This window comes from Silene latifolia, chromosome 4 (assembly GCF_048544455.1).
Source record: "Silene latifolia isolate original U9 population chromosome 4, ASM4854445v1, whole genome shotgun sequence".
Classification (NCBI taxonomy): domain Eukaryota; kingdom Viridiplantae; phylum Streptophyta; class Magnoliopsida; order Caryophyllales; family Caryophyllaceae; genus Silene; species Silene latifolia.
In genome coordinates, this window is record NC_133529.1 from 3,392,940 (window position 1) to 3,416,573 (window position 23,634).

Genomic DNA, 23,634 nt, shown 5'->3' on the forward strand with positions numbered 1-23,634 from the left:
TTTGAAGGTTGCCGGTATACGATAAACTAGCATTCGTCGATCCAGGAATAATCGTGGAAAATGGATTAATAATCCTTATTTGGGCCTGAATTCGAATTGGCTAACTCGTGAAATGACATCGAACACGTGGTTGAAAAACCGGGAGAAAAAGAAACGTGGTCCTGTTCGACCTCCCTACCGGCTCAAATTGTCGTGTAATACACGGTTTTCGGGATTCGAAGGACCCGGAACAAAATTCTCCGAAAATCACACAGCAGGTTCCTTGGATCAGGTAAAGAGGTCACACAAAATTTGAGGAGAAACGGAGGACATTTGGGGGTACCGGTATGCGATGAACCAGCATTCGTTGAACCCCGGATAATCGTGGAAAATGGATTAATACTCCTAATTTGGGCCTAATTTCGATTTGGGTAACTCTTGAAATGAGCTCGGACACGTCGTTGAAAGACCGGTAGAAAAATAAACGTGTTCCTGTAAGACCTCCCGAATGGCTCAAATTGAAGTGTATAATACACGGTTTTCGGGATTCCAGGTACCTGGAAAAAAATTCTCAGGAAATCACATAGAAGAATCCAAGGATCGGGTAAAGCGGCCACACAAAATTTGAGGAGTAACAAAGTACTTTTGAGGGTGCCGATATGCGATAAACTAGCATTCGTCGAAACCCGGATAATCGTGGAAAATGGATTAATACTCCTAATTTGAGCCTCATATCGAATTGGGTAACTCCTGAAATGACCTCGGCCACGTGGTTGAAAAACCGGGAGAAAAAGAAACGTGATCTAGTTCGACCTTTCGAACGGCTCAAATTGAAGTATATAATACTCGATTTTCAGGATTCGAGGGACCCAAAACAAAATTATCCGGAAATCACACAGAAGGTTTTCGGTTCAGGCAAGCGGCCAAGCAAAATTTGAAGATCAAAGGGGGACATTTGGGGGTGCCGGTATGCGATAAACCAGCATTCGTCGATCCTCGGATAATCATGGAAAATGGATTAATACTCCTTATTTGGGCCTGAAATCGAATTGGTTAACTCCTGAAATAACTTTGGACACGTGGTTGAAAACCGGGAGAAAAAGAAACGTGCTCTGTTACGACCTCCCGAATGGCTAAAATTAAAATGTATTATACACGGCTTTCGGCATTTGAGGGACCCTAACAAAAATATCTGGAAATTACACAGAAGAACCCTCGGATCAAATAAAGCAGCCACACAAAATTTGAGGACAACCGAAAGACTTTTGGGGGGTGCTGGTATGCGATAAACTAGCATTTGTCGATCGTCGGATAATCGTGAAAAATGGATTGATAATCCTTTTTTGGACCTAAAATCGGATTGGGTAACTCCTGAAATGACGGACACGTGGTTGAAAAACCGGGAGAGAAAAAGAAAAGTGGTCTTGTTCGATCTCCCTAACAGCTCAAATTGAAGTGTATAATACACGGTTTTCGGGATTCGAGAAAGCCGGGAAAAAATTCTCCGGAAATAGGACAGAAGAATCTTTGGATAAGGTAAAGCGGTCACATAAAATTTGAGGAGCAACGAGGGCATTTGGGGGTGCCGGTATGCGATAAACAGTCATTTGTCGAACCCCGGATAATCGTGGAATATGGATTAATACTCATTATTTGGGCCTTATATTGAATTGGGTGACTCCTGAAATGACCTTGAACACGTGGTTGAAAAACCGGGAGAAAAAGAAACGTGATCCGGTACGACCTCCCGAACGACTCAAATTAAAGTGTATAATACACGATTTTCGGGATTCCAGGGACCCGGATTAATATTATCACACAAAAGGTTCCTCATATGAGATAAATTGTCCACACAAAATTTAAAGAGTAACGGAGGACATTTAGGGATGACAGTATGCGATAAACCAGCCTTCATCGAATTCTAGATAATCGTAGAAAATGGATTAATTACTTCTTAACTGAGCTAGGTGAATCATGGAATGACCTCGGAGTTGTGCCCTTGGTGTAAAGCCCATATCCACAAATGACAAATGGTGAGCAAAGCAAAGCAAAGCAACCCAAGTTGGATAGACACTTCCACACATCATCTTAAATTGAGAGGCCCTTCTTTCTCTTCTTCTAATCCCCTCCTTCCTCTTTACAGATAACTCTATCTTCCTTCACTCTCATTTCTCCCAAAACCCCCTTCTCCTCCCCAATCCTCTCCTCCTCCTCCGACAACAACAACAATGGCTTCCTTCTCTACTTCAAGACTATCCTCAACAACAACAACACCAACATACCACACACCACAATTTCATATTTCCCAAAATACCCTTCCTTTCCTCTCTTTCCACCCAACCCCACCATCAACCCTAACCCTAACTTCCTCCTTCACCCCATCCTTCTCCACCACCAACACCACCACACCCCCTCACTCAACCTCCACGCGCCGCCGCACTTCCTTCACCGTACGCGCCGCACGTGGCAAATTCGAGCGTAAAAAACCTCATGTCAACATCGGCACAATCGGCCACGTCGACCACGGTAAAACCACTCTCACCGCCGCCTTAACCATGGCTCTCGCTTCCATGGGTAACTCCGCTCCTAAAAAATACGACGAAATCGACGCCGCCCCTGAAGAACGCGCTCGTGGTATCACCATCAACACCGCCACCGTCGAATACGAAACCGAAAACCGTCACTACGCCCACGTTGACTGCCCCGGACACGCTGACTACGTCAAAAACATGATTACCGGCGCCGCCCAAATGGACGGCGCCATTCTCGTCTGCTCCGGCGCAGACGGCCCAATGCCGCAAACAAAAGAACACATTTTGTTAGCAAAACAAGTCGGCGTACCGACTATGTGCGTCTTCTTAAATAAACAAGACCAAGTCGACGACGAGGAGCTCCTCCAACTTGTTGAATTGGAAGTACGTGAGCTTTTAAGCGCTTACGATTTCCCCGGCGATGATATTCCGATCATCTCCGGGAGCGCATTGCTTGCGCTCGAAGAATTGATGAAAAACCCGGCAATTAAGCGAGGAGATAATGTTTGGGTTGATAAAATCTATCAATTAATGGATGCTGTTGATGAATACATCCCAATTCCGCAACGACAGACTGAATTGCCGTTTTTGTTAGCGGTTGAGGATGTTTTTTCGATTACCGGTAGAGGAACAGTCGCAACAGGGAGAGTAGAGAGAGGAACGGTTCGAACCGGTGAAACGGTCGACATAGTAGGAATGAGGGAGACAAGGAATGTGACAGTAACCGGAGTCGAAATGTTCCAGAAGATTCTAGACGAAGCGTTAGCTGGAGATAATGTTGGGTTGTTATTGAGAGGTGTGCAAAAGATGGATATTCAGAGAGGGATGGTGTTGGCGAAACCAGGGAGTATTACGCCTCATACAAAGTACGAGGCGATAGTTTATGTGTTGAAGAAGGAAGAAGGAGGAAGGCATTCGCCGTTTTTTGCAGGGTATAGGCCACAGTTTTATATGAGGACAACTGATGTTACTGGGAAAGTGACTAAGATTATGAATGATAAAGATGAAGAGTCGAAAATGGTTATGCCTGGTGATAGGGTGAAGATGGAGGTTGAGCTTATTGCTCCTGTTGCTTGTGAACAAGGGATGAGGTTTGCTATTAGGGAAGGTGGTAAGACTGTTGGTGCTGGTGTTATCCAAAAGATTATCGAGTAGACGAAGAAGAAGACGATATGTTATGTAGTTGTGGTGGCTGTGGTGGTGGTTTATGGATCGCTTTTGGTGCTAAGCTGTAAAATTTCTTGTCTTTTTACCCTTTTTTTGTGTTATTATTTTGGAGTAGAAAGTTGAACATTTGAGATAATTGTCGTAATTGTGTTAATTTTATTGAGGTTTTACACGATTGCTTGCCTGATTTCTGCTTATTTACTTGCTATGCGATAATCTTTTTGCTTGAATTGTAATGCCAATTGTTTGTTACGAGTTAATGTTAAGCTGGTGAATCGCTGTTCTTGGTTAGACTGCGAGAAGTATGTTATAGGAGTAGTACTTACTGATTGATTTGCCAGTGAGTATGGATCACAAAATTGTAGCTTGGAGGGAACTTTTGGTTAACGGTTGAATTGGTTATTATGCTACTTCCATATCGTTAGAACTGCCATTGTTTGCGCTTTTGAGCGCTATGAAATGGGCGTTATGTCCTGGCGAATTGTTGTTTCTGTACGTTGGTCCAATTGGTTAACGCATCTGCTGTTCGTACTATGGTAGTGTATGAGCTTAATTTTTGCCGTGGTTGTATTTGCCTTCATTGAGTTGCCTATTGATAGGTTTGTGAGAATTGTGATGAATCAATGTTACTCTTGTGATTGTCTTCTAGGAAGATGTATTGTAGTTCTCCGTATATATAAGCTCCAGCCTCCATGTACTAAGCCCGTCTGATATACAAACCTTCTGACACTCTTGTGACTGCCTTTTTCGCAATCTGACACACCACATCTTATCACATCCTCCTCGCAACCAAGTTTGAGTAACAGTACACTAGCCATCTCTGAATTTGGAAGTGTTTGCTCTTAGATTTTCGTATGACATGACTAATTGACTCGGTGATTTACAGTTCAATAGCTTCTGTAGTTAGTCTATGTTGTTTGTGTTTTCTTTCTCCTTTGACAAAGGAGAGAGAGCTCTAAGGATGAGGTATGAACTGTAGCTAAACGACCCTTGCTAAGGTGCTCAATCTTTATCTTTCATTCAAATCGTTTGCTGTATTCTGCCTTTCTATAGAGTTTGCTCGTATCTTTGCTACTTCATCGGGCTTTTATGTTGGAGTCTATGTGAGACAGACACAGTTAAACAGTATCCCTATCTGACAGTGTCCAATTAGTGTACCAGGTTATTTCATGAAATTCCTTGTGTTTTTGGCGTAAATTGAAATTATCTGGCATACTCGTGCCTGAGTGCCAAGTATATAACACTGGCATGCGAAATTAATCTTAAAAGTTACGACTTTCGAGTCACATAGGTTCCTGGTTTAGCCTGTAATCCTTTTTCTTGGACATCATGTGAAGTGGTTTATGGTCGAATAATGCTATGCTGGTGATCCTGTTGTGAAACTCATTTTTGTTCCTAGGGTGGTTCTACTAGTTATCGTCGTAGATTTACCGTTTTGTTTTAGGATTGAATTCTAAAATCTTGTTGTCGGATAAACAACTAAACAACAATCAGTGAGAAGAGGTCACTGAATAACTGAATCGTAGCTGCATTCATTTGTTCAGATCATTTATCTGTTTTACAGTACACTGCATTGTTTGCAAACGCGGCCTATTTATATTAAGATTTGTCTGCAGACCTGTCAACCAGGTTTTTTGAGTCGGATCAGTTTGGGCATGGGTCATTTTGGGTATGGTTGCATTCGGTCAGGGTCAGGTCGGGTTGGGTCGGTGAGGTAATTTTTGAGGTAATGGTCAATTTGGGGCCATCAAATTCTGGTTTGATTGGGTCAGTTATAGTATCAGGTCAAATTCAGGTTTGTCTGTTTGCAGACGGGTTAAGTGTTCACTTCTGCAAGTTCTACTAAACATACATCGGTTCTCATTAAGATAGCGATTGAATATTTGAATTCATGCATTACATAATTCAGAGTACTGGTACTGACATTACGGACTACAGAGGGCTGCATCGCTATTGTTCTACATGAATTATATTTGCTGCTAATCGCCATAGATATACTATACACGGATCTAGCGACACCTCTAAACACATTATCCTGGTCTCTAGCAATCTCGAAATGATGGGTGAAATTTGGAAGAGTTTGTATCATAAGATTGTTGAAAAAATCAAATGCTGGCAAAATTCAGCTCTCTGTTTCATCTCTTCCGAGTCTTCTTTCAATTCGATTTGATTTTGCGTTGGCTTGGAGCTGCATGATCCAAACAAACATATCCGTTAGCATTTTCAGCACGGTTCAAACAATGTTATAGACAATGTCGGTATGCAAAGCAACCAACATCTAGGGTTAGTTACAGCAGAATTTGTCCGCAATCTGAGCTGAACGCAGATTAGTCTGTAGCCACCCGGCCAACTCAATAATAACACAGTTGAAACAAAATCACAATCGAATAACTCGTGGTCTACACTTAACTAACTTCCAAAACACGCATTTCAACGACATATCGAGCATTGTGAAATCATCAAGTAATCAACATTGGCATCGTCAAAGTACCTTTCTGTCTCTAGGGTGAATGAGACATCCTCGGCTGAAAACGAGTGTTGTGATTGATTCTCCTTACTCTCTGAGTATGGCATGCTAAATAAAAATGGGGATAGAAGTGGATCGGGTGCTGAACCATTTGCATTGTCCAAGCCGTTCCTTGCAGTTAGGCCACCAAGCGTGTTTCTTCCAGCATAGAAATTCCAGAATCCCGACTTGTGAGACCTTTTCTGCATTTCAGAACCAATAGATTATGTTAAATATACCGCAGATGAAAAGGGAAATGACAGCGACATGGGAAATGACTTGATCATGGTCGAACCTTGATAGAATTTGAATGATGCACTTTAAAATGCCCGGCTACATCCTTGCCTAGATTCAGCGCGCACACTGGACAAACCTGATTTCAAGAAGTGAAACAATTCACAACATTTCGGCAAAATTGGTTTTCAACATGAAGATTTACCGTTCTGATAATCCTACCTGACTCAAATCCGAACCAAAACACTCAAAAAAAAATCAAAAACTAAATAGAAGCTAAAATTGATTTGTTTTCTGTACAATGAGCAACAAAACAACTTGATGAGCCAGGTTGCTGTATTCAGTACAGATTCAGAAAGAAAGCATCACACCAAAACAGAATTTAACCGCAACATCAGGCTGCAGAGAAAAAGAAGCATAACATACTGCATTCTTGAGATCAAAGCAGTGCTCTTCTTGCAAGTGATCACAAACCAGAGAAAGATCGGTATCCATATAGCAAAATGGACAAGTGAAATAAGTCTTTGCATCATCTTTTACTTCTGAATTATCCAACACCGCCTGATTTCCTGTCAATAATATGAACTCAGGATTCAGCAAACCAGTATAAACACTGAGACCTAACATCAACTCAGAAAACCAACAAAATCCCTTCAAAATTCCCGTCTTTTTACTATAATTTCACACTTATCCTCCTCATTTTCGGAAACTGTAAGCTTATGCAATGATACAGTTTATGTTTCTCACGGAATAAAGTAAATGCAAACTATTGATCAGAAAAGCGGAATTAACCAAGTACTTGACTTTACTGAAATTCCTAATTTGCAAAGGCAAACATCATCCACACAAGCATAATCAACAAATATAAAGCTGAGTAGATGAAGATAATGACTTTATCAGAACATCAAACAGAACCACATAACCATTGAAATTAATCACCATTAAGATAATTTATTCAACAAATTTCCTAAAACCCATGAATAATTCACTAATAATAACCAAGTTAACAACTTTTTAGACAAAAATTACTGTCATTAAGACATAATAATGAAAGCTGAGAAAATGAAGATAATGACTAATCAAACAGAAGAACATAACCATTGAATTTAATCACTTTATTGAACAAAAGCCCTAAAACCCATGAATAATTCACTAATAATAACCAAATTATCAACTTTTAGACAAAAACTACTGTCATTAAGACATACTCTCCCCGTTCAAGCTAATTTCATACGTTTGATTAAAATACGTCTCACATATATTGAACAAATGTATATATCGATAATAAAAAGTTAACCTGAAGTGGGATGAGCTGAGAAGTGATTAGAAGAATGAATTCTTGATGCCCACATATCATCCATCACTGCTTTGCAGTCTTACACCCACTTCACCTATAAAATGCAACACCATTAAAAACATAATTAACCCAAATAAAAAAGTTGATTAAAAACAAACAAAGAAAGAAAGAACAAAAGTACCTAATTTTTATTTTTTTATTTTGTTGGGTATGATGCAAAAATATGTGTCTTTTTCTAAACTTTTTGCAAGTTCTTCTGCAGTTCTGAGTCACTCACTACTTTTCTACACTCATTTAATATACAGTAACTCATGTAACAGTGGTCTGCAACCGTCATATGGTATAACCCGATAAAATGTGATTATTTTATAATAAAACGTAACTATTTTATGTTAAAAGGTTATCACTTCTAGTACTTTCTTTATAATAATACATTAATAATAAAATATGATCACTTTTTAATATAAAATGATCATTTTTATCATAAAATAGTCGTATATACCGTAAAATTTAGTCATAAATTTGTGATAGCTAGTGTAGGATTGAGGGTTAATGGTGGAAAATTGCAAGCAAATAGGACAAAGGTTGAATGGATAATTGACACGTGGAAATGGTAATTAAATTTTGCAGGAAAATTAAGAAATGAAATTGTGATGATATAAATATGAGGTCATGGTCTTTGCTTGTTGCAGGCACCCAATCAGAACTCATCTGACTTAAGTCCATGTCACTCACTCACTCAGCCAGGCTTTTTCTCACGTTTCATCAACTGTTGCATTATTAGTAAAATAATTATTGAGTAACACCGTCATATTATGTGATACGATTATTTTACTTGTAATAATACTCGGTTACTAATGTAACTTGTACAATTAAAAAAATAATTGTAGATGTTATTGATAGGCATGATAGCGATATGAGATTATATAGCAGATCTTATTCAAGTAATTTCGTAAAACCTAAAGAGAAAGAATGATACTTCTCGGTTTTACTAATTTCGAGTTTTCTAATGTGTATCCTTATAACACATGTAGGAGTACTACTAGTTGTTGCTCATAAATAATAAAGGCTACCTAGTTGGTAGCTGTTGCTAAAGCCTAAGATTCTAAAACACTTTCATGCAAGTTAAGCAAGCAATCGTTTGTGGATCCCCTACACGCGAAAAGAAAGGAGAAAGCAAGCTTGCTAGGATAAAAACTAATGTTACCAAAACCATGCACCATTAGTGCATGTAGACCTGTAGTTGACCCACCTAGGCAGGCACCTTCACACTAATATATTTAGACAAAACAACAAAATGATGAAGCTTAACCTACTTTTGTCCATTCATTAATACTTTAATCACAAATTCTCACCCTAGACGGACACTAACTGTTTAAAATTGTAGATGAATAGTATCCCTCTCATAAAATGAGAGTGGATAGTGCAAGTGAGTGGGAAATGGGTACCCCACTTGCCCTCCCACTTGCATTTTGTGGGAGGGTCATTATGTCTACAATTTTAGACGGATAGTGTCCGTCTACAATGAGTCGGATTGTACTTTAATACATACTTGACACATGGAAATTATCCGAATTCTCAAAGACAAAAAAAGAAACTCAGATGCAGATTTCAATTAACTTAGTTGATAAAATTACAAACACTGGTGATGGGGCATATTCTGCACCGCTGACCAAGTCAACATATTGAGCAAGGTCAAAGATATCCACAGCAAGTCAACGACTCATGCGGCCTAGCCGTGACCCATCTACTGTCGACTGGTCTCGGCATGGCAACTTGCCGGGGGGCACATACCCGTACTCACATCCAAGACCTCGGCGGTGAGTCAACAGGGCCCGCCGCCGGCTCGCCATAGGTCCCCGGCCGAGGGGTAGATCGGTCTTTCCACCGCTAGCCACTTGGCCACTTGGCCACTACGTGACAAAAGGTGAAAGCCTATAAATACTCCTCAACCTTCATTGAGGAAAGGATCCCAACATATACACAACTAAACCTAAATACACTATTCATCCAGTAATATCTTCCTTATCTCTCTACAATATACATTCGACCAAGTAACAACTTATCCTTTAAGTTTTCCGACTTGAGCGTCGGAGTGAGTACGTTTGGCACAAAGCCAAGCCCTCGCCGTTCATTGTTGCAGGAGAGACCGAGAGGAACGATTAAGACCAAAGGAGAATCCAACTCAAGACATCATTCAGCAAGCCACGGGTGGTAACTATACCTGCTCTGGAATTACACCCGGAACAATTGGCGCCGTCTGTGGAAAAAGACACTAGAAGCTAGTCACATTCATTCCCAAACAACAAAAACCCACCCAAAAAGCTAAGAAGATGTCAAAACAACAAGACGCAGTCGTGACCGACGAAACCGCATTCTACCACGATGACACTCTCAACAGTTCGAGTCGTGCGGCCCTCCACCGGCGGAGTAATCCAACCGGAGTTCGGGATGCCAATAATGCCGGACACGTCGGCTGCCGACCCAACCAGGTCACCATCATGGGACACGTGGGTTGACATAGCAAAACTAAAGATGGTCCTGGACACGATTAGTAATACGCCTTTGCTCACACTTTGTCACGCCCGACAAGAGCGGCGGAAAACGCCCAGAAACCGGGGCCCAAAACGTGACTCGAGAAATTTGAACGAGCACCGGGAGAAGCGACCCGGTCAAGTCGCGGGGAGCCCAAAGTGGGCGTGGTAGACCTAAGTCCTTCCCGCACTCATGGGAGGACGGCGTCCCCGCAACACGAACGAGGCTTACCCCGGAGGAACCAGAGGAGTCCGACTCGGCGGGGTGGGGAAGAAGTCCGAGTCGAAGAAGGAGTCCTCCCGCTACGAGGAGAGGAGCCGGAGTAGGAATGCGAGGAGCCGATCGCCGCGTGTCGTTCGACACATGGTCGACGACCCCTCAACGCCTACGTCCTAGAAGTCCGGTGCCAACTAAGCTCAAGTTGCCACCCCTATCGTACAAAGGAGATAGTGATCCAGCCGACCACGCCGAGGCTTTTGAGTCTTACATGTCGGTATGGGAGCAGCCCGATGAGGTCAGTGCGAGTCTTCCCAACAACTTTGCATGGGATGGCTCAAAGTTGGTACAAAGGGCTTCCCGACGGCTCAATATACTACTACGCCGACCTAAGGGACGCCTTTCTAGCCCAGTACTCTTGCAACAAGAGAAGGGCCGTGGAGACATCGGACCTCCTAACTATCAAACAGGAGGGGGCGAGTCTCTACGAAGCTATGTGAAGAGGTTCGACGGAAAGGTCCAGCAGATTCGAGAAATTAATCCCGAAGTGGCGGCCTTCTTGCGATGAAGGGCCTCCCAAGGGAGACTTGAAAAATGAGCTCATCAAGTGCGGAGGCTGAGCTTGGATGCCGCGGGAGGATGGCCGACCAGGCCATCAAGGTAGAAGACTATCACAAGACATGGGTAGGCCCCAGCGAAGCCGAGCCCTCCGAAAAGAAGAGTCATAGGGAGGACAACCGGATGAGAGGCGCCGTGACAACAACGGGTCACGGTCCGATGAAAGACGCCGTGAGAACAATAGGTCACGATCGGACAAACTGCCGGGGAGACGGGACTCGACGGGCGCCGGGTGGAGTTCGGGAACGTACCACCGAGGCGGTACGGTGATAAAACCCCTCTCGTCGTATCGGCCGCCGAGGTTTTGCCCGAGCAAAAGCGAGGGCGAAGTGGGAGAGACCCCCAAGCCAAAAAGTGACGGTGACACGAGCGATCTTTGTGAGTACCACGGCCACACCGGCCATTTAACCAACGACTGCCGGCATCGAAAGAATGCCATTGAAGAGGCGATCCGGAAGGGGAGCCTCGGCAAATACGTTGCCAAAGGCCAAAAGACGCGACGCCGACGGCTCGGGTAAGAAATCCGTCTTGAACGGATAGGAGTGATCCATGTTGTCATCGGGGCAACGAGAACGGAGGGTCCGCCCATGGGCACAAACGGCACCTGAACGAGCTATATCAGGCCATCAACTTTGTGCCCAACACAACGATCCCCGCTTCCAACATCCCCGATATAACCATCGGAAGGAAGGACTACGAAGGAGTCATCTCTCCTCACAGCGACCCACTTGTAGTCAATTTGGACATATCCAACCACCTGGTCAAGAGGTGCACGATTGACACGGCGCGTACACGAACATCATGTTCGGGGAGTGCTTCCTCGGCCTCGGCACGAAAGTCAAGGACTTGAGCCCCGCACCAACCCACTATACAGCTTCTCTGGGGCCGGCCTGGTACCACTGGGATCAATCAGACTCCCGGTGACGTTCGGCGAAAAGAACGCGGCTAAAAATGTCCTAGCTAAGTTCGTGGTAATCGACGGCTCGTCCGCCTACAACGTTCTCATAGGTCGAGTCACCCTGAGCGAGGCTGACGCAGTGATGTCCATCCGGGCCCTAACACTGATGTATGTCTCGGACCGGGGGGAAGCGCATAAGCTCGTCTCCAAAGACGAGAATGACGAGGTGGTCAACGTCCAGATAGCCGCCAGAGGATGCAACATGCAATCCCTCAAAGTGGCAAAGAAATCAGAGAAAGGGAAAGGTCTATCCTTACAACAGGAGGGCGACCTCATGGATGTAACTAGCGGCTGACTAGGACGTTGTGCCTTCGACAGGCCATTAGGACGCTGGTAATCTCGGGAATAATCTATGTAGCGGCGGAGGTGTCCAAAACAGCTGTGGGCACCCCGACGCATGTTTTTACCTAAATGAAAAATCATCCAAGTCTTCCATCAAAATGTTCGCTCTTCCCATAGTCACTAGGAAGCAGCAGACGCCGACTCACACTGTCATACCGACAAGAGCGGCAGTCTTTATCAGTAAGCAGATGTCGGCTCACACTGTCATACCGACAAGAGCGGCAGTCTCATGAAGAAATAGGCGCCGTCGCAGTCACCCCAAGTAGTAGACGCCACGGCAGTCACCCCAAGAGGTTGGACGCCGTCGCAGTCACTCCAAGTGGTAGACGCCACGGCAGTCTCATGAAGAAACAGGCGCCGTCGCAGTCACCCCAAGTAGTAGACGCCACGGCAGTCACCCCAAGAGGTTCGACGCCGTCGCAGTCACTCCAAGTGGTAGACGCCACGGCAGTCTCATGAAGAAACAGGCGCCGTCGCAGTCACCCCAAGTAGTAGACGCCACGGCAGTCACCCCAAGAGGTTGGACGCCGTCGCAGTCACTCCAAGTGGTAGACGCCACGGCAGTCTCATGAAGAAACAGGCGCCGTCGCAGTCACCCCAAGTAGTAGACGCCACGGCAGTCACCCCAAGAGGTTGGACGCCGTCGCAGTCACTCCAAGTGGTAGACGCCACGGCAGTCTCATGAAGAAACAGGCGCCGTCGCAGTCACCCCAAGTAGTAGACGCCACGGCAGTCACCCCAAGAGGTTGGACGCCGTCGCAGTCACTCCAAGTGGTAGACGCCACGGCAGTCTCATGAAGAAGCAGATGCTGGCTCACACTGTCACACCGACAAGAGCGGCAATCACGACCATCGCAGTTGATACTCGCAAAGCAATCAAAATGCCTTAGAAGCGTTAACACGATTGAGATACGCGCTCTAGACTGCCTCGGCCAAGCCGAGGCGGAAACAAAAGAGACACTCAATTAATAACGTAAGAAGACAACCCAGACGAAGACAGAGACGCTAAAAGTACAGTTGAGGCTCAAATACTACCGCAAGAAAAAGAGGTAAGGTAAAAACCTCGGCCAGGCCGGAGGCAGAAGAAACGAGCTCTTATTAAAAAATGTTCCAACGAATTACAAGAAATTACAAGGACAAACCAAAAGACAAAAGGCTACGGATATCATCTCCCTATGTCTGCCGTTGTTGCGCCATCGGCGGTAGTAAAGACTTTCTTCAAGGGGCAACCCAGTAGCTCCCTTAGCAGCCTCAGCTTCAGCAGCCCCAGCCTTAGCCTCGGCAGCCTCAACTGCCCTTGCCCAATCGGCTTCCGCCTTGGCCGCTTTAGCCTTCTCAGCGATAGCTGCCGCCTCCTCGGCCGCTTTTTGCTCTATCTTCACTCTCGCCGCCTCCTTGACCCTCTCCTCCACGGCTTTCTCCTTAGCTTCGAGCTTATCGTCAAACAGCTCGTCATATCTGTCCCACGGAAAGGAACCTTCAAGAGGAAAAAGCTCCTCAATTACTTCCCTGGCAGCTGCTTCGGCCAGATCCCGGAATTCGGAACACAGGTCAGGGAGCATTTTGGTTTGGAGCATCTCAATGTCGTCCTCCTTTTGCCTGATGATGGCCTCCTTGCTCCGGATCACCTTCCCCTGGATCTGAAATTTGCCCCTAAATTCATTCCTTTCTTTGGAGATAAAGGTCGGCATGCCTCGAACAAGGTCACACTTCTCCAAAGAACTTTGCAACTTCGGCGCAGCAGCCTCGGCCTTGGCTCTCTCGGCAAGGACCTCCTTTTCAGCGTCCTCCCTAAGCTTTCTCTCAGCCAAGAGCGCTTTCTCGACATCTCCCCTAAGCCTTTGCTCATTAAGGAGATCCAGCCTCGCCTTCGCGGCCACCTTCTTAGTGACATCAAGCTCGAGAGCGGACTGAGCCACGGCCTTCTCTTGCTCTATAATGCGAGCACCGGCCAGCTCGTTCCACCTCGCCAGCTCCTCGACCAACCTCGCACCTCCCGCCACGAGCCGGGAGGGGGAAACCTTCTGGGATGAAGGGTCAACAGTGACATTTCGATCACTAGTCTGCGGTCGGGAAAGGGAAACCTTCTGGGATGAAGACCCAATGGCGACGTCATGATCATCAGCCTGCGCGGGTTTCTCTTCCACTTGCTGCTCAACAGGAGCGGCGACTGACAGCGGCTGATCTACAAAATTTAAAGAAAGCATCAGTATCAACATACATCGACATGCCGAAGAGCCTATCATCGGCGGCTGATGAACGGCTAAAACGAGCCACCGAATAGATCAGTACCGTGCTTGGCCTTCTTGGCCGAAGGGCGCATCTCCTCGTCAGCAGCAGAAGCAACGGCAGCGGTAAAGGTTGTCTGTTTTCTCTTACGGACAAGGGGAGACCCCTCCTCCTCGTCAAAATCATCCCCATTAGAGATGTAAACGATCTCCACCGTCTCCTTCTGAACAGGGGGGATGGGGGGTGGAACTGATGTCGGCGCCACCACCGCCGAAGACTTTGTTCTTCGCGTACGGCGCGACACGTGACTAACGACCCTCGCCTGGGCTTCCACCGCATTCAAGCATCTCAGCTGCTGGTCCATAAGCTCATTCGGCGACGTCCTGCGGTCATGGGTTAGAGCCTTGGGATGCAATTTAGCAACGGTCTTATCTTTGTGCAGCCCCATTCTCCGGAGGATATTCTCGACAGTCCGCCCAAAGCGGTGCGCAAAGGAAACAAAGCGGGAGTTAGGTGGAAGAAATAAATCAAAGTTCGAAGAACAAGAACATTGAGAGCGATGATGGGCCTTGCACCGACCCCACTCACCCGCGCTAGGGCGGGTATGAGACCGACATAGCAAAGCGGCTCATCCGAAGAATGATCGCGTCGGGGGAATCCATTTTCTCGGCACCCCACTCTTATCCGTCTCAAAGAGCCTCATCGCCGACTTCTCATCCGCGTTAAGATAGACACACGGTGGCATCCATCTTGAGCTTCTTGTATGAAACCCACTGTCACGCTCCGCCTTAGTCTCGCACCGCAAATTAACCGGTCTTTGGAAGGAGCGAGGCGGCGGATAGTCATCCGGCACCTTAACGTACACCCACCGATCCCTCCCGGTCCTTGCGGGAGGTAAGTTTGTCAACAGAGGCATAACCATGCTCCATTTGCACACTGTACCATCCGACACGGTTAGGTACTGATGGCCGGAGATAATGAAGCCGGCGGAATAAATTCACTGTCGGGGCCTCTCCCTTGAAGAGACACAGCCAAACAAAACCGACTATGGTCCTCATGGCCAACGGGTGTAGTTGGGCAACGGCAACGTTCATGGCTCTAATGATAGCCATAACGTACTCATTTAGCGGAAACCGGAGCCCGTACTCCAAATGCCGCATGTATACACCAAGTATGACCCGGTGGAGGACAACAGACCTTTGACCCTCCCTAGGAATAACAATCTCGTACCCCTCGCCAAAGAAGAAATGGTCCTCGAAAAATCTCTCGCCGGAACAACGGGCAAGCTTATGGGTCCAAGCACAGTCAAGGCGGACCTTACAAGCGTCGCCGTGATCCATAACACACTGCCTCTCCTCATTAGGGCGAGCCTTTTCAGCATCATCACCAAAATCGTCATCAACCTCATCGGAGTCATCCCATTCCTCCAAAACTCGAGGATCAACTTCAGGAGAAGGAGACCTAGGACCCCCCGGTGCAGAAGTACTAGCCCCGGCGTCGACAGGAGACATGATAGCAATAGTTACTTAACAAAATAAGAAGGAAGTTTGTTTGTTTACCTTAAGGAAAACACTCGCCGGAGTAACAACTCTGAGAATTAGAAGACAAAGAAAACCCTTGAAAGTTTAGAGGAAAATTTTAGAGAATGAAATTGGTGGCCAATTTCACGGGATAACTGCCCTATTTATAGGGAAAAGCCCATGAAGAAGGACCAATCGAGAAGAAACGACCCATGAAGCGTCAACCAATCAGCGTACAGACACGTGTCGGACATGCAACCACGGGATGTCAATCGTTGCAACAGTTAGACGTCAATCAATGCAACAGTGACCAAGCGTCTTCAACACGCCCATTCGTATCTCTCCGCCTATTCACCTTCCTCAACAAATTCCCAGGCATCAGTTCTCCGCCGGCCACCATGTCAACCAGGCTATATAGCGCCGGCCGGGGGCAATCAAAAACAACCGGCACTCTCAACCCTGGTCTCCGCAGGCATCACTCTTTCTTTTCCACATCGGATGCCCTTTACACATCCATGTGGAGGGGGGATATGGTACGGACTAAGAAAGACCAGGCCGAGGTAAAAGAGGCCGACGCAGAAGAAGCCGATGCAGGAAATTTTCCACAAATTACGCAGAATATACGCTCAAACGTACATCGGAGCCCATACCACGGCATAGACTACGCTGGGGGCAAATTGATGGGGCATATTCTGCACCGCTGACCAAGTCAACATATTGAGCAAGGTCAAAGATATCCACAGCAAGTCAACGACTCATGCAGCCTAGCCGATGCAGCCCATCGGCCTGTCAGCCTGGGTCTCGGCATGGCAACTTGCCAGCCGGGGCACATACCCGCGTACTCACATCCAAGACCCCTCGGCGGTGAGTCAACAGGGCCCGCCGGCCTGCCATAGGTCCCTCGGCCGAGGGGTAGATCAGTCTTTCCACCTACTAGCCACTTGGCCACTTGGCCACTACGTGACAAAAGGTGAAAGCCTATAAATACTCCTCAACCTTCATTGAGGAAAGGATCCCAACATATACACAACTAAACCTAAATACACTATTCATCTGGTAATATCTTCCTTATCTCTCTACAATATACATTCAGCCAAGTAACAACTTATCCTTTAAGTTTACTGACTTGAGCGTCGGAGTGAGTACGCTTGGCACAAAGCCAAGCCCTCAGTTCGTTCATTGTTGCAGGAGAGACCGAGAGGAACGATTAAGACCAAAGGAGAATCCAACTCAAGACATCATTCAGCAAGCCACGGGTGGTAACTATACCTGCTCTGGAATTACACCCGGAACAACTGGTATTCCGTTAGCATCAAAATTGCTCTTATGACTTCATTTTAAAGATAAAAAACTTGGAACAATTGGTAAAGAATTGATTCAATTTGATGTTAGATTAAAATTACTACTCGTAATTGATAATTTGGTCGTTCTCATGCTCATTAATATGTACATTACCAAACTCCGTAGTACATAAATTCATAATAAATTACATACTCGAACGCAATAAAAACATAATTTAAAAATGATCATAAAACTACTCGATAATGAATTATGCTATTTAAACCAATGTTGTTCGGATCGGGATCCTACTTTGGATCGATGAGATTACTAGGATCAAATCGGTAGGATCGGATCGTAAGATCGTAAAATTCTACAAATTAACTAAAATACGTAATTATGCCATCAAATTATGTTAAAATCTCATTTATAAATCTCAAAAAGCTACTCCCTCCTATTCTACATAATCGTCCCATTGTGAAAATAGCACAAGAATTAAGAAAGTGAGTTTAGACCACACAAAACGGACAATGGGACAGTTATGTGAATAGACGGAAATGGAATTGAATTTGGACCACACAACACTTACCAAAAATAGACAATGGAACAGTTACCCGACTAGGCGGAAATGGACAATGGAACGATTATCTGGAATAGGAGAGAGTATAATTTTATCTTGTGTCCACAAATTATTTCAGTAATTTTCTATCTCAAATTATGTAGGATTGAGTCGTCTAATCGTAGGACCGGTTACGATTCTACTTTAGAAATTTTTGTAAAAAGTCGAATCGTAAGATCCTACAAAATTAAGATTCTATCTAAGATCGGGATCGGTCACCACTTTTTGGATCGTAGAATTGTAAGATCCTATGATCCGGATCGGAAGTTTAACAACAATGATTTAAACAATACAAGCGAAGTACTTTTGTAAAAGCGAAATCATTAGAACTAACACTCTTATATAACGAGTGACCTAAGTACATTTCGCTAATTTAATCTGTGATGGAAAGTTGAGCTGGTGAATGGTGATTATGGTGCTAATTGTATATAGAGTATAGACTACCTAATCTAAGTAGGACATATATTAGCCGTCAACACTTTAATACTTAGCTTCGTCGGCTATTAGTTTTTAATTAGTCTATAATAATAAGACTATAACGTAGATGAAAGGACAAGATTATACGTTTGTTCGTCAAAGGAATACGGCCCTGTTCTTTTGAACTTAAAGTCACTTAATTTAAGTTCATTTCAGATTCCATAAGTTCAGTTTAGTTCAGATCAGATCCTATAAGTTCAGTTCAGATCTTATAAGTTGATTGATTCGAGATCCTATAAGTTGATTGATTCGAGATCCTATAAGTTGATTCCGTTGATTCGAGATCCTATAAGTTGATTCGAGATCCTATATGTCACTTAATTTAAGTTGATTCGAGATCCTATAAGTTGATTGATTCGATTGATTGATTCGAGATCTTATAAGTTGATTAAGATACTATAAGTTGATTAAGTTCGAATCCTATAAGTTGATTAAGTTGATTAAGTTGATTCGAGATCCTATAAGTTTTCAAATCAAAAGAACATGTCCGTAACGTTCTACGTTTAAGCATGTATACTAGATTAAAATCACGTGAAATCACGTGAGGGGAGGGTAGGTTGAAGATTCATATGTTGTGAAACTATTCCACGTATAACCTATAGATTCTTAAGCTATTCTCTCAATCTCGCCTGTGACCAAATTGACTAGTGAAATCTTAGAACCACCTTCCGTTTAAAATCTTATTTTAACCGATTGTGAGATTTCAGAAGCGTCTTACGCATCATAAATGAAAATTTATGTAGATCCTTAGTTAAAATTGACTTTCGGCTTCTAAAGTCGACTCATTTTCCTATTTTGGAATATGACCGTGTCATTTTATAAGTAATTTTGTATAATATGCCTTGAGGTCAATGCTTTGACACATGATTTGATTACATAAATAATTTACATGAATTTGATGGAGTTTTTTTACTTGTGAATTGTGACATCATACAAAGTATGAAAATGATGGAACAATATTAGTTAAATAACAATCAGCTCAAACGTAAGGTATAGTAATTAATTCGTAATTGACTTTCTTTTACAATACTTGGCAATGATGATCAACATATTAAAATAGATCGATTATCATTATAAAATACTCTTTATCAAGTTGGTAATTATATCCGTCTTATCATAAAACGAGTTATATGGGAGAATCTACATAGTATAAAAGCTGAGTTTTTTTATGGGCTGTGATTGGCTGCTTGATTTTAGGCTTTTGTTTTTGTTTGGGACCCACTGCAATAGCAATAGCAATTTCTTTTTTTTGCTCCACGTTCTAATTTTACTTTCAATCCTATTCATATTTTTAATTCCATAAGATAAAATGATACTCCCTCCTATTCATTTTAACCTTCCCCCTTTCCTTTTTCATCTATTCATATAACTCTCCCCCTTTCCTTATTTAGTAAAGTTTTATACTTATTTTAATCACCTTACCCCACAACAATACCCCACAATACTCATACTTTATCTTATTTTAATCACCTTACCCCACAACAATACTTATTTTAATCATCTTACCCCACAATAATACCTTCCCTCTCTCCAATTACCCTACACCACCACAATACTTTACAATAAAATTGTTCCGGGTTTAATTCCAGAGCAGGTGTTAGTTACCACTCGTAGCTAGTAGAATGATGTCCTTGCTTGAATCCTCCTTGCGGTCTCCTGAAACGATGAACAAACTGAGGGCTCGGCTTTGGCCGAGCGTACTCACTCCGACGCTCAAGTCAGTAAACTTAGAGAGAAGTCGTTGTAACTTGGCTAAGAGTGTATTGTGGAGAGATAAGCAAGATATTACCAGATGAATAGTGGTTATTAGGTCAATTTGTGGATCCTTTCCTCAATGAAGGTTGAGGAGTATTTATAGGCATTCACCTTTTGTCACGTAGTGGCCAAGTGGCTATCAGGTGAAAAGACCGTTGTACCCTCGGCCGATGGACCTGTGGCAGGCTCGCCGAGGGTCTTGGATATGAGTACGCGGATTTGTGTCCCTGCGCTAGTTGTCCGGCCGAGACCAGTGACAGCCGATGGGCTTCACCGGCTAGACTGTCTAAGTCGTTGACTTTCTTTGTGAATACCCTTGACCTTGCTCAATGTGTTGACTTGGTCAGCGGTGCAGAATATGCCCCATCAATTTGCCCCCAGCGTAGTCTATGCCGTGGTATGGGCTTCGATGTATGTGAACGTATATTCTGCGTAAGTATTTTTGCAAAATTTTTGGTATCGGCTTCTTCTGAAGCATCGGCGTGGTTCTTGTTAGGCCGTACCATATATCCCCCCTCCACATGGATGCGTAAAGGGTATCCGATGTGGGAAATAATATGACGCTGGCCGAGACCAGGGCCGAGAGTCGGTCACTTTTGATTGCCCCCCGGTGCTTCCCGGCATGGTCGATCATGTGGCGGCGGAGAGCAGTGCCTAGGAATTTGTTGAGGAGATGAACAGCGAAGAGATGTGAATGGGCGTGTTGAATACGCTTGGTAATCAGTAGCATTGATTGACATTCAATCGTTGCGTCGATTGACATTCAACTGTTGCATGTCTGACACGTGTCCGCTTGCTGATTGGTTGACGCTTCATGGGCTGTGCCCTGATTGGTCCTTCTTCATGGGCTTTTCCCTATAAATAGGGTATTTACTCCGTGATTTTGGCCATTAATTTCATTTCTTCAAATTTTCAAAATTATTTTTCCAAAATCTTCCTCTTTAAACTTTCAAGGGCTTTCTTTTCTTCCAATCTTCGGTTTCCGATCCGGCGAGTGTATTTCTTCAAGGTAATCAAACAAAATTTCTTTTATTTCGTTTGTAATTTGCGAACATGTCCTCTGTTGATGCCGGGGCTAGTACTTCTGCGCCGGGGGGTTCCCCGTCGCGCTTTGACGAGGAGGAGATATTAGAAGCCGTCCCGTTAAGGTTTGGGGGCCCTAGGTCTCCCTCTCCCGCTGTTGGTCTGCCCCTCCTGGAGGAGCTGGAGGATGAGGATGATGACGATGATGAGGGGGCTCCCGTTGATGGTGGAAGGACGATTAATCCGGATCATGGTGAGGCCTGCACGACTGGCCTCGACCGTGCATTTACAAATAAATTCGCAAGCAGTTCCGGAGAGACTCTTTTCGGAGATCATTTCTCCTTCGGTGAGGGGTATAAGATTGTTATCCCTGAGGAGGGTCAGGCGGTCTGCTGTCCTCCCCCGGGTCATATTGGCGTGTATATTAGGCATCTGGAGTATGGGCTCCGGTTTCCTTTGAATGAGCACGTCATGGCCATTATCAAGGCTATGAACGTCGCCGTGGCCCAACCGCATCCGCCGGCCATGAGGACGATAGTCGCCTTTGTGTGGATCTGTCTTTTTAGGGGAGGTCCCATCGTTAACTTGTTTCGCCGCCTCCATAGTCTTCGGCCGTCAAAATCCGGCAAAGTGGGGTGGTGGCGTACAGGCAAAGTGAGCCGGGCTATGTCTCGTGAACAAACTCACTTCTTGCAAAGATCGGCAAGGGCGATGGGTGTACGTCCAGTGCCGGATGACTACCCATTGCCTCGGTCTTTCCGAGCCCCGTTCACTTACGGTGTGAGACCCGGACGAGTATGAGAAACACATCACCCGGGGTAGCAAGGTTAAGATGGACGCTTCGTTTGTCCCCCTTACTGCGGATGAGAAGCGGCGCGATGCATTGTTTGATGCTAAGGAGGGATGGCGCCCCGACTCGATTATTATCCAGGATGAGCCTGCTATGCCGCGTCGGCCTCATACCGCCCTCAGTGGGGTGAGTGGGGTCGGTGTGAGGCCCACCTTTGCTTGTTATGTTTCTTTTTCAGAGCGTTGTTTTACTTCCTTTATGTAACTCTTGTTTGATTTCTTGCAGATCGGTTTGGGCGGGGGTGCATGCGAGAAGGACTTGAAGAGGCTAGGGCTTGACAAGGACGGGAAGGTTGTCAATCTGCGTCCTACGGCTGATTCGAAAGATCGCAGCTATCCCCAACGAAATCATGGAAAAGCAGACTAGGGATTGGATCGGGAGACGGCCCATGCACGGGTTCTTGTGGGCGTCGAAAAGATCGAAGAAGGCGGCGCCCAAGTCGGCGGCGGTTTCAACGCCAACTCCCTCTTCGCCCCCGGTGGTCCAAAAGGATCATGTGGAGGTGATCAACATTGCGAGGAGGAGGTGACCGCTGCTAAGGTCCCTTCTCCGAAAAAGAGGAAAGACCCACCGTCCGCTTCTACCGATCGGAGAGAAGCTCGCCTCTACCGACCCTCCAAAAAGAGGGTCCAAACGGTACGGATCTAACTTGTGGTTCGGATTTAGCCGGTTCGTTGGCGTTCTCGATGACAGACTTTACGATGTGCCAATGCACGGTGACATGGATGCCCTGTGTAAATTTTTTGTAGATACATCATCGGCGTGGCGTTCTCACCGAACGGCAAGCGGGAAGCGGCACGAAAAAGACGATTGAGAAGGCGGGTGACAAGAATGTCACCGTTGACTCCTCACCCTGTAAGGCTACTCCTACCGAGCTCGTGGCGGAGGGTGAGAGAATATATAAGAGGTTGGGGAAATGGAGCCGTCTAGCCGCCTCCCTCATCATGGAGCAGGAAAAGGCCGTGGCCCAATCTGGGCCACCGAGCAAAGCTCAAGCTTGATCTCTCTCGCCGCGAGAGGGGAAGCCGGTGAAGGCTAATTTGGATCTTCGTGTTGCCGAGAAGCGTGCGGAGGAGGCCGAGAAGTCGCGAAGGCCGAGAGGGCCAAGGTTGAGGAGGCGATGGCGCCACGGCCAAGATGATGGAGGAACCGGAGAGGTATAAGGGTGCCTACGACGCCGTGGTTGCGGGGAGGGACGAGTGGGAGGATCGGTTCCGAAGCAGGCGGAGGTGCTCAAGAACACACAGGCTATCCTTGCTCAAAAAGAGAAGGATGTTGACATGCTTTAAGATGATCTCCTCCCTAAAATGTGCGTTCAATTCCGGGACCAGGCCGAGGAGGCGGCTAAGGAGGCAATCGGAAGGCTCGACCCCGACGGCACTTTCCCGTGGGATAAATATGACCAGCCTCCCGGACGAGATAGTCGAAGCTGCGGAAGGCGTGGCTGCCGAGAAGGCGGAGGCGGCGAAAGCAGCTCAGATTGCGTTGGCCAAGGCGGCC

General features: G+C 45.4%; 2 protein-coding genes across 2 annotated transcripts; one reads left to right on the forward strand and one right to left on the reverse strand.

Annotated features, from left to right (window-relative positions):
* Nucleotides 1–2,043: 2,043 nt before the first annotated feature.
* On the forward strand, nt 2,044–3,864 carry LOC141652591 (elongation factor Tu, chloroplastic). The gene has a single exon (XM_074460128.1). It carries the CDS (start codon nt 2,208–2,210, stop codon nt 3,663–3,665), a length of 1,458 nt encoding a protein of 485 aa, XP_074316229.1. The 5' UTR covers nt 2,044–2,207; the 3' UTR covers nt 3,666–3,864.
* A 1,657-nt stretch (nt 3,865–5,521) lies between these two features.
* LOC141652595 (protein DEHYDRATION-INDUCED 19 homolog 5-like) lies at nt 5,522–8,037 on the reverse strand. The gene is made up of 6 exons (XM_074460131.1): nt 7,896–8,037; nt 7,715–7,808; nt 6,844–6,986; nt 6,479–6,556; nt 6,169–6,386; nt 5,522–5,865 (listed from the first exon to the last, which is right to left on the reverse strand). Exons 2-6 carry the CDS (start codon nt 7,776–7,778, stop codon nt 5,763–5,765), a joined length of 606 nt encoding a protein of 201 aa, XP_074316232.1. The 5' UTR covers nt 7,779–7,808; nt 7,896–8,037; the 3' UTR covers nt 5,522–5,762.
* Nucleotides 8,038–23,634: the final 15,597 nt, after the last annotated feature.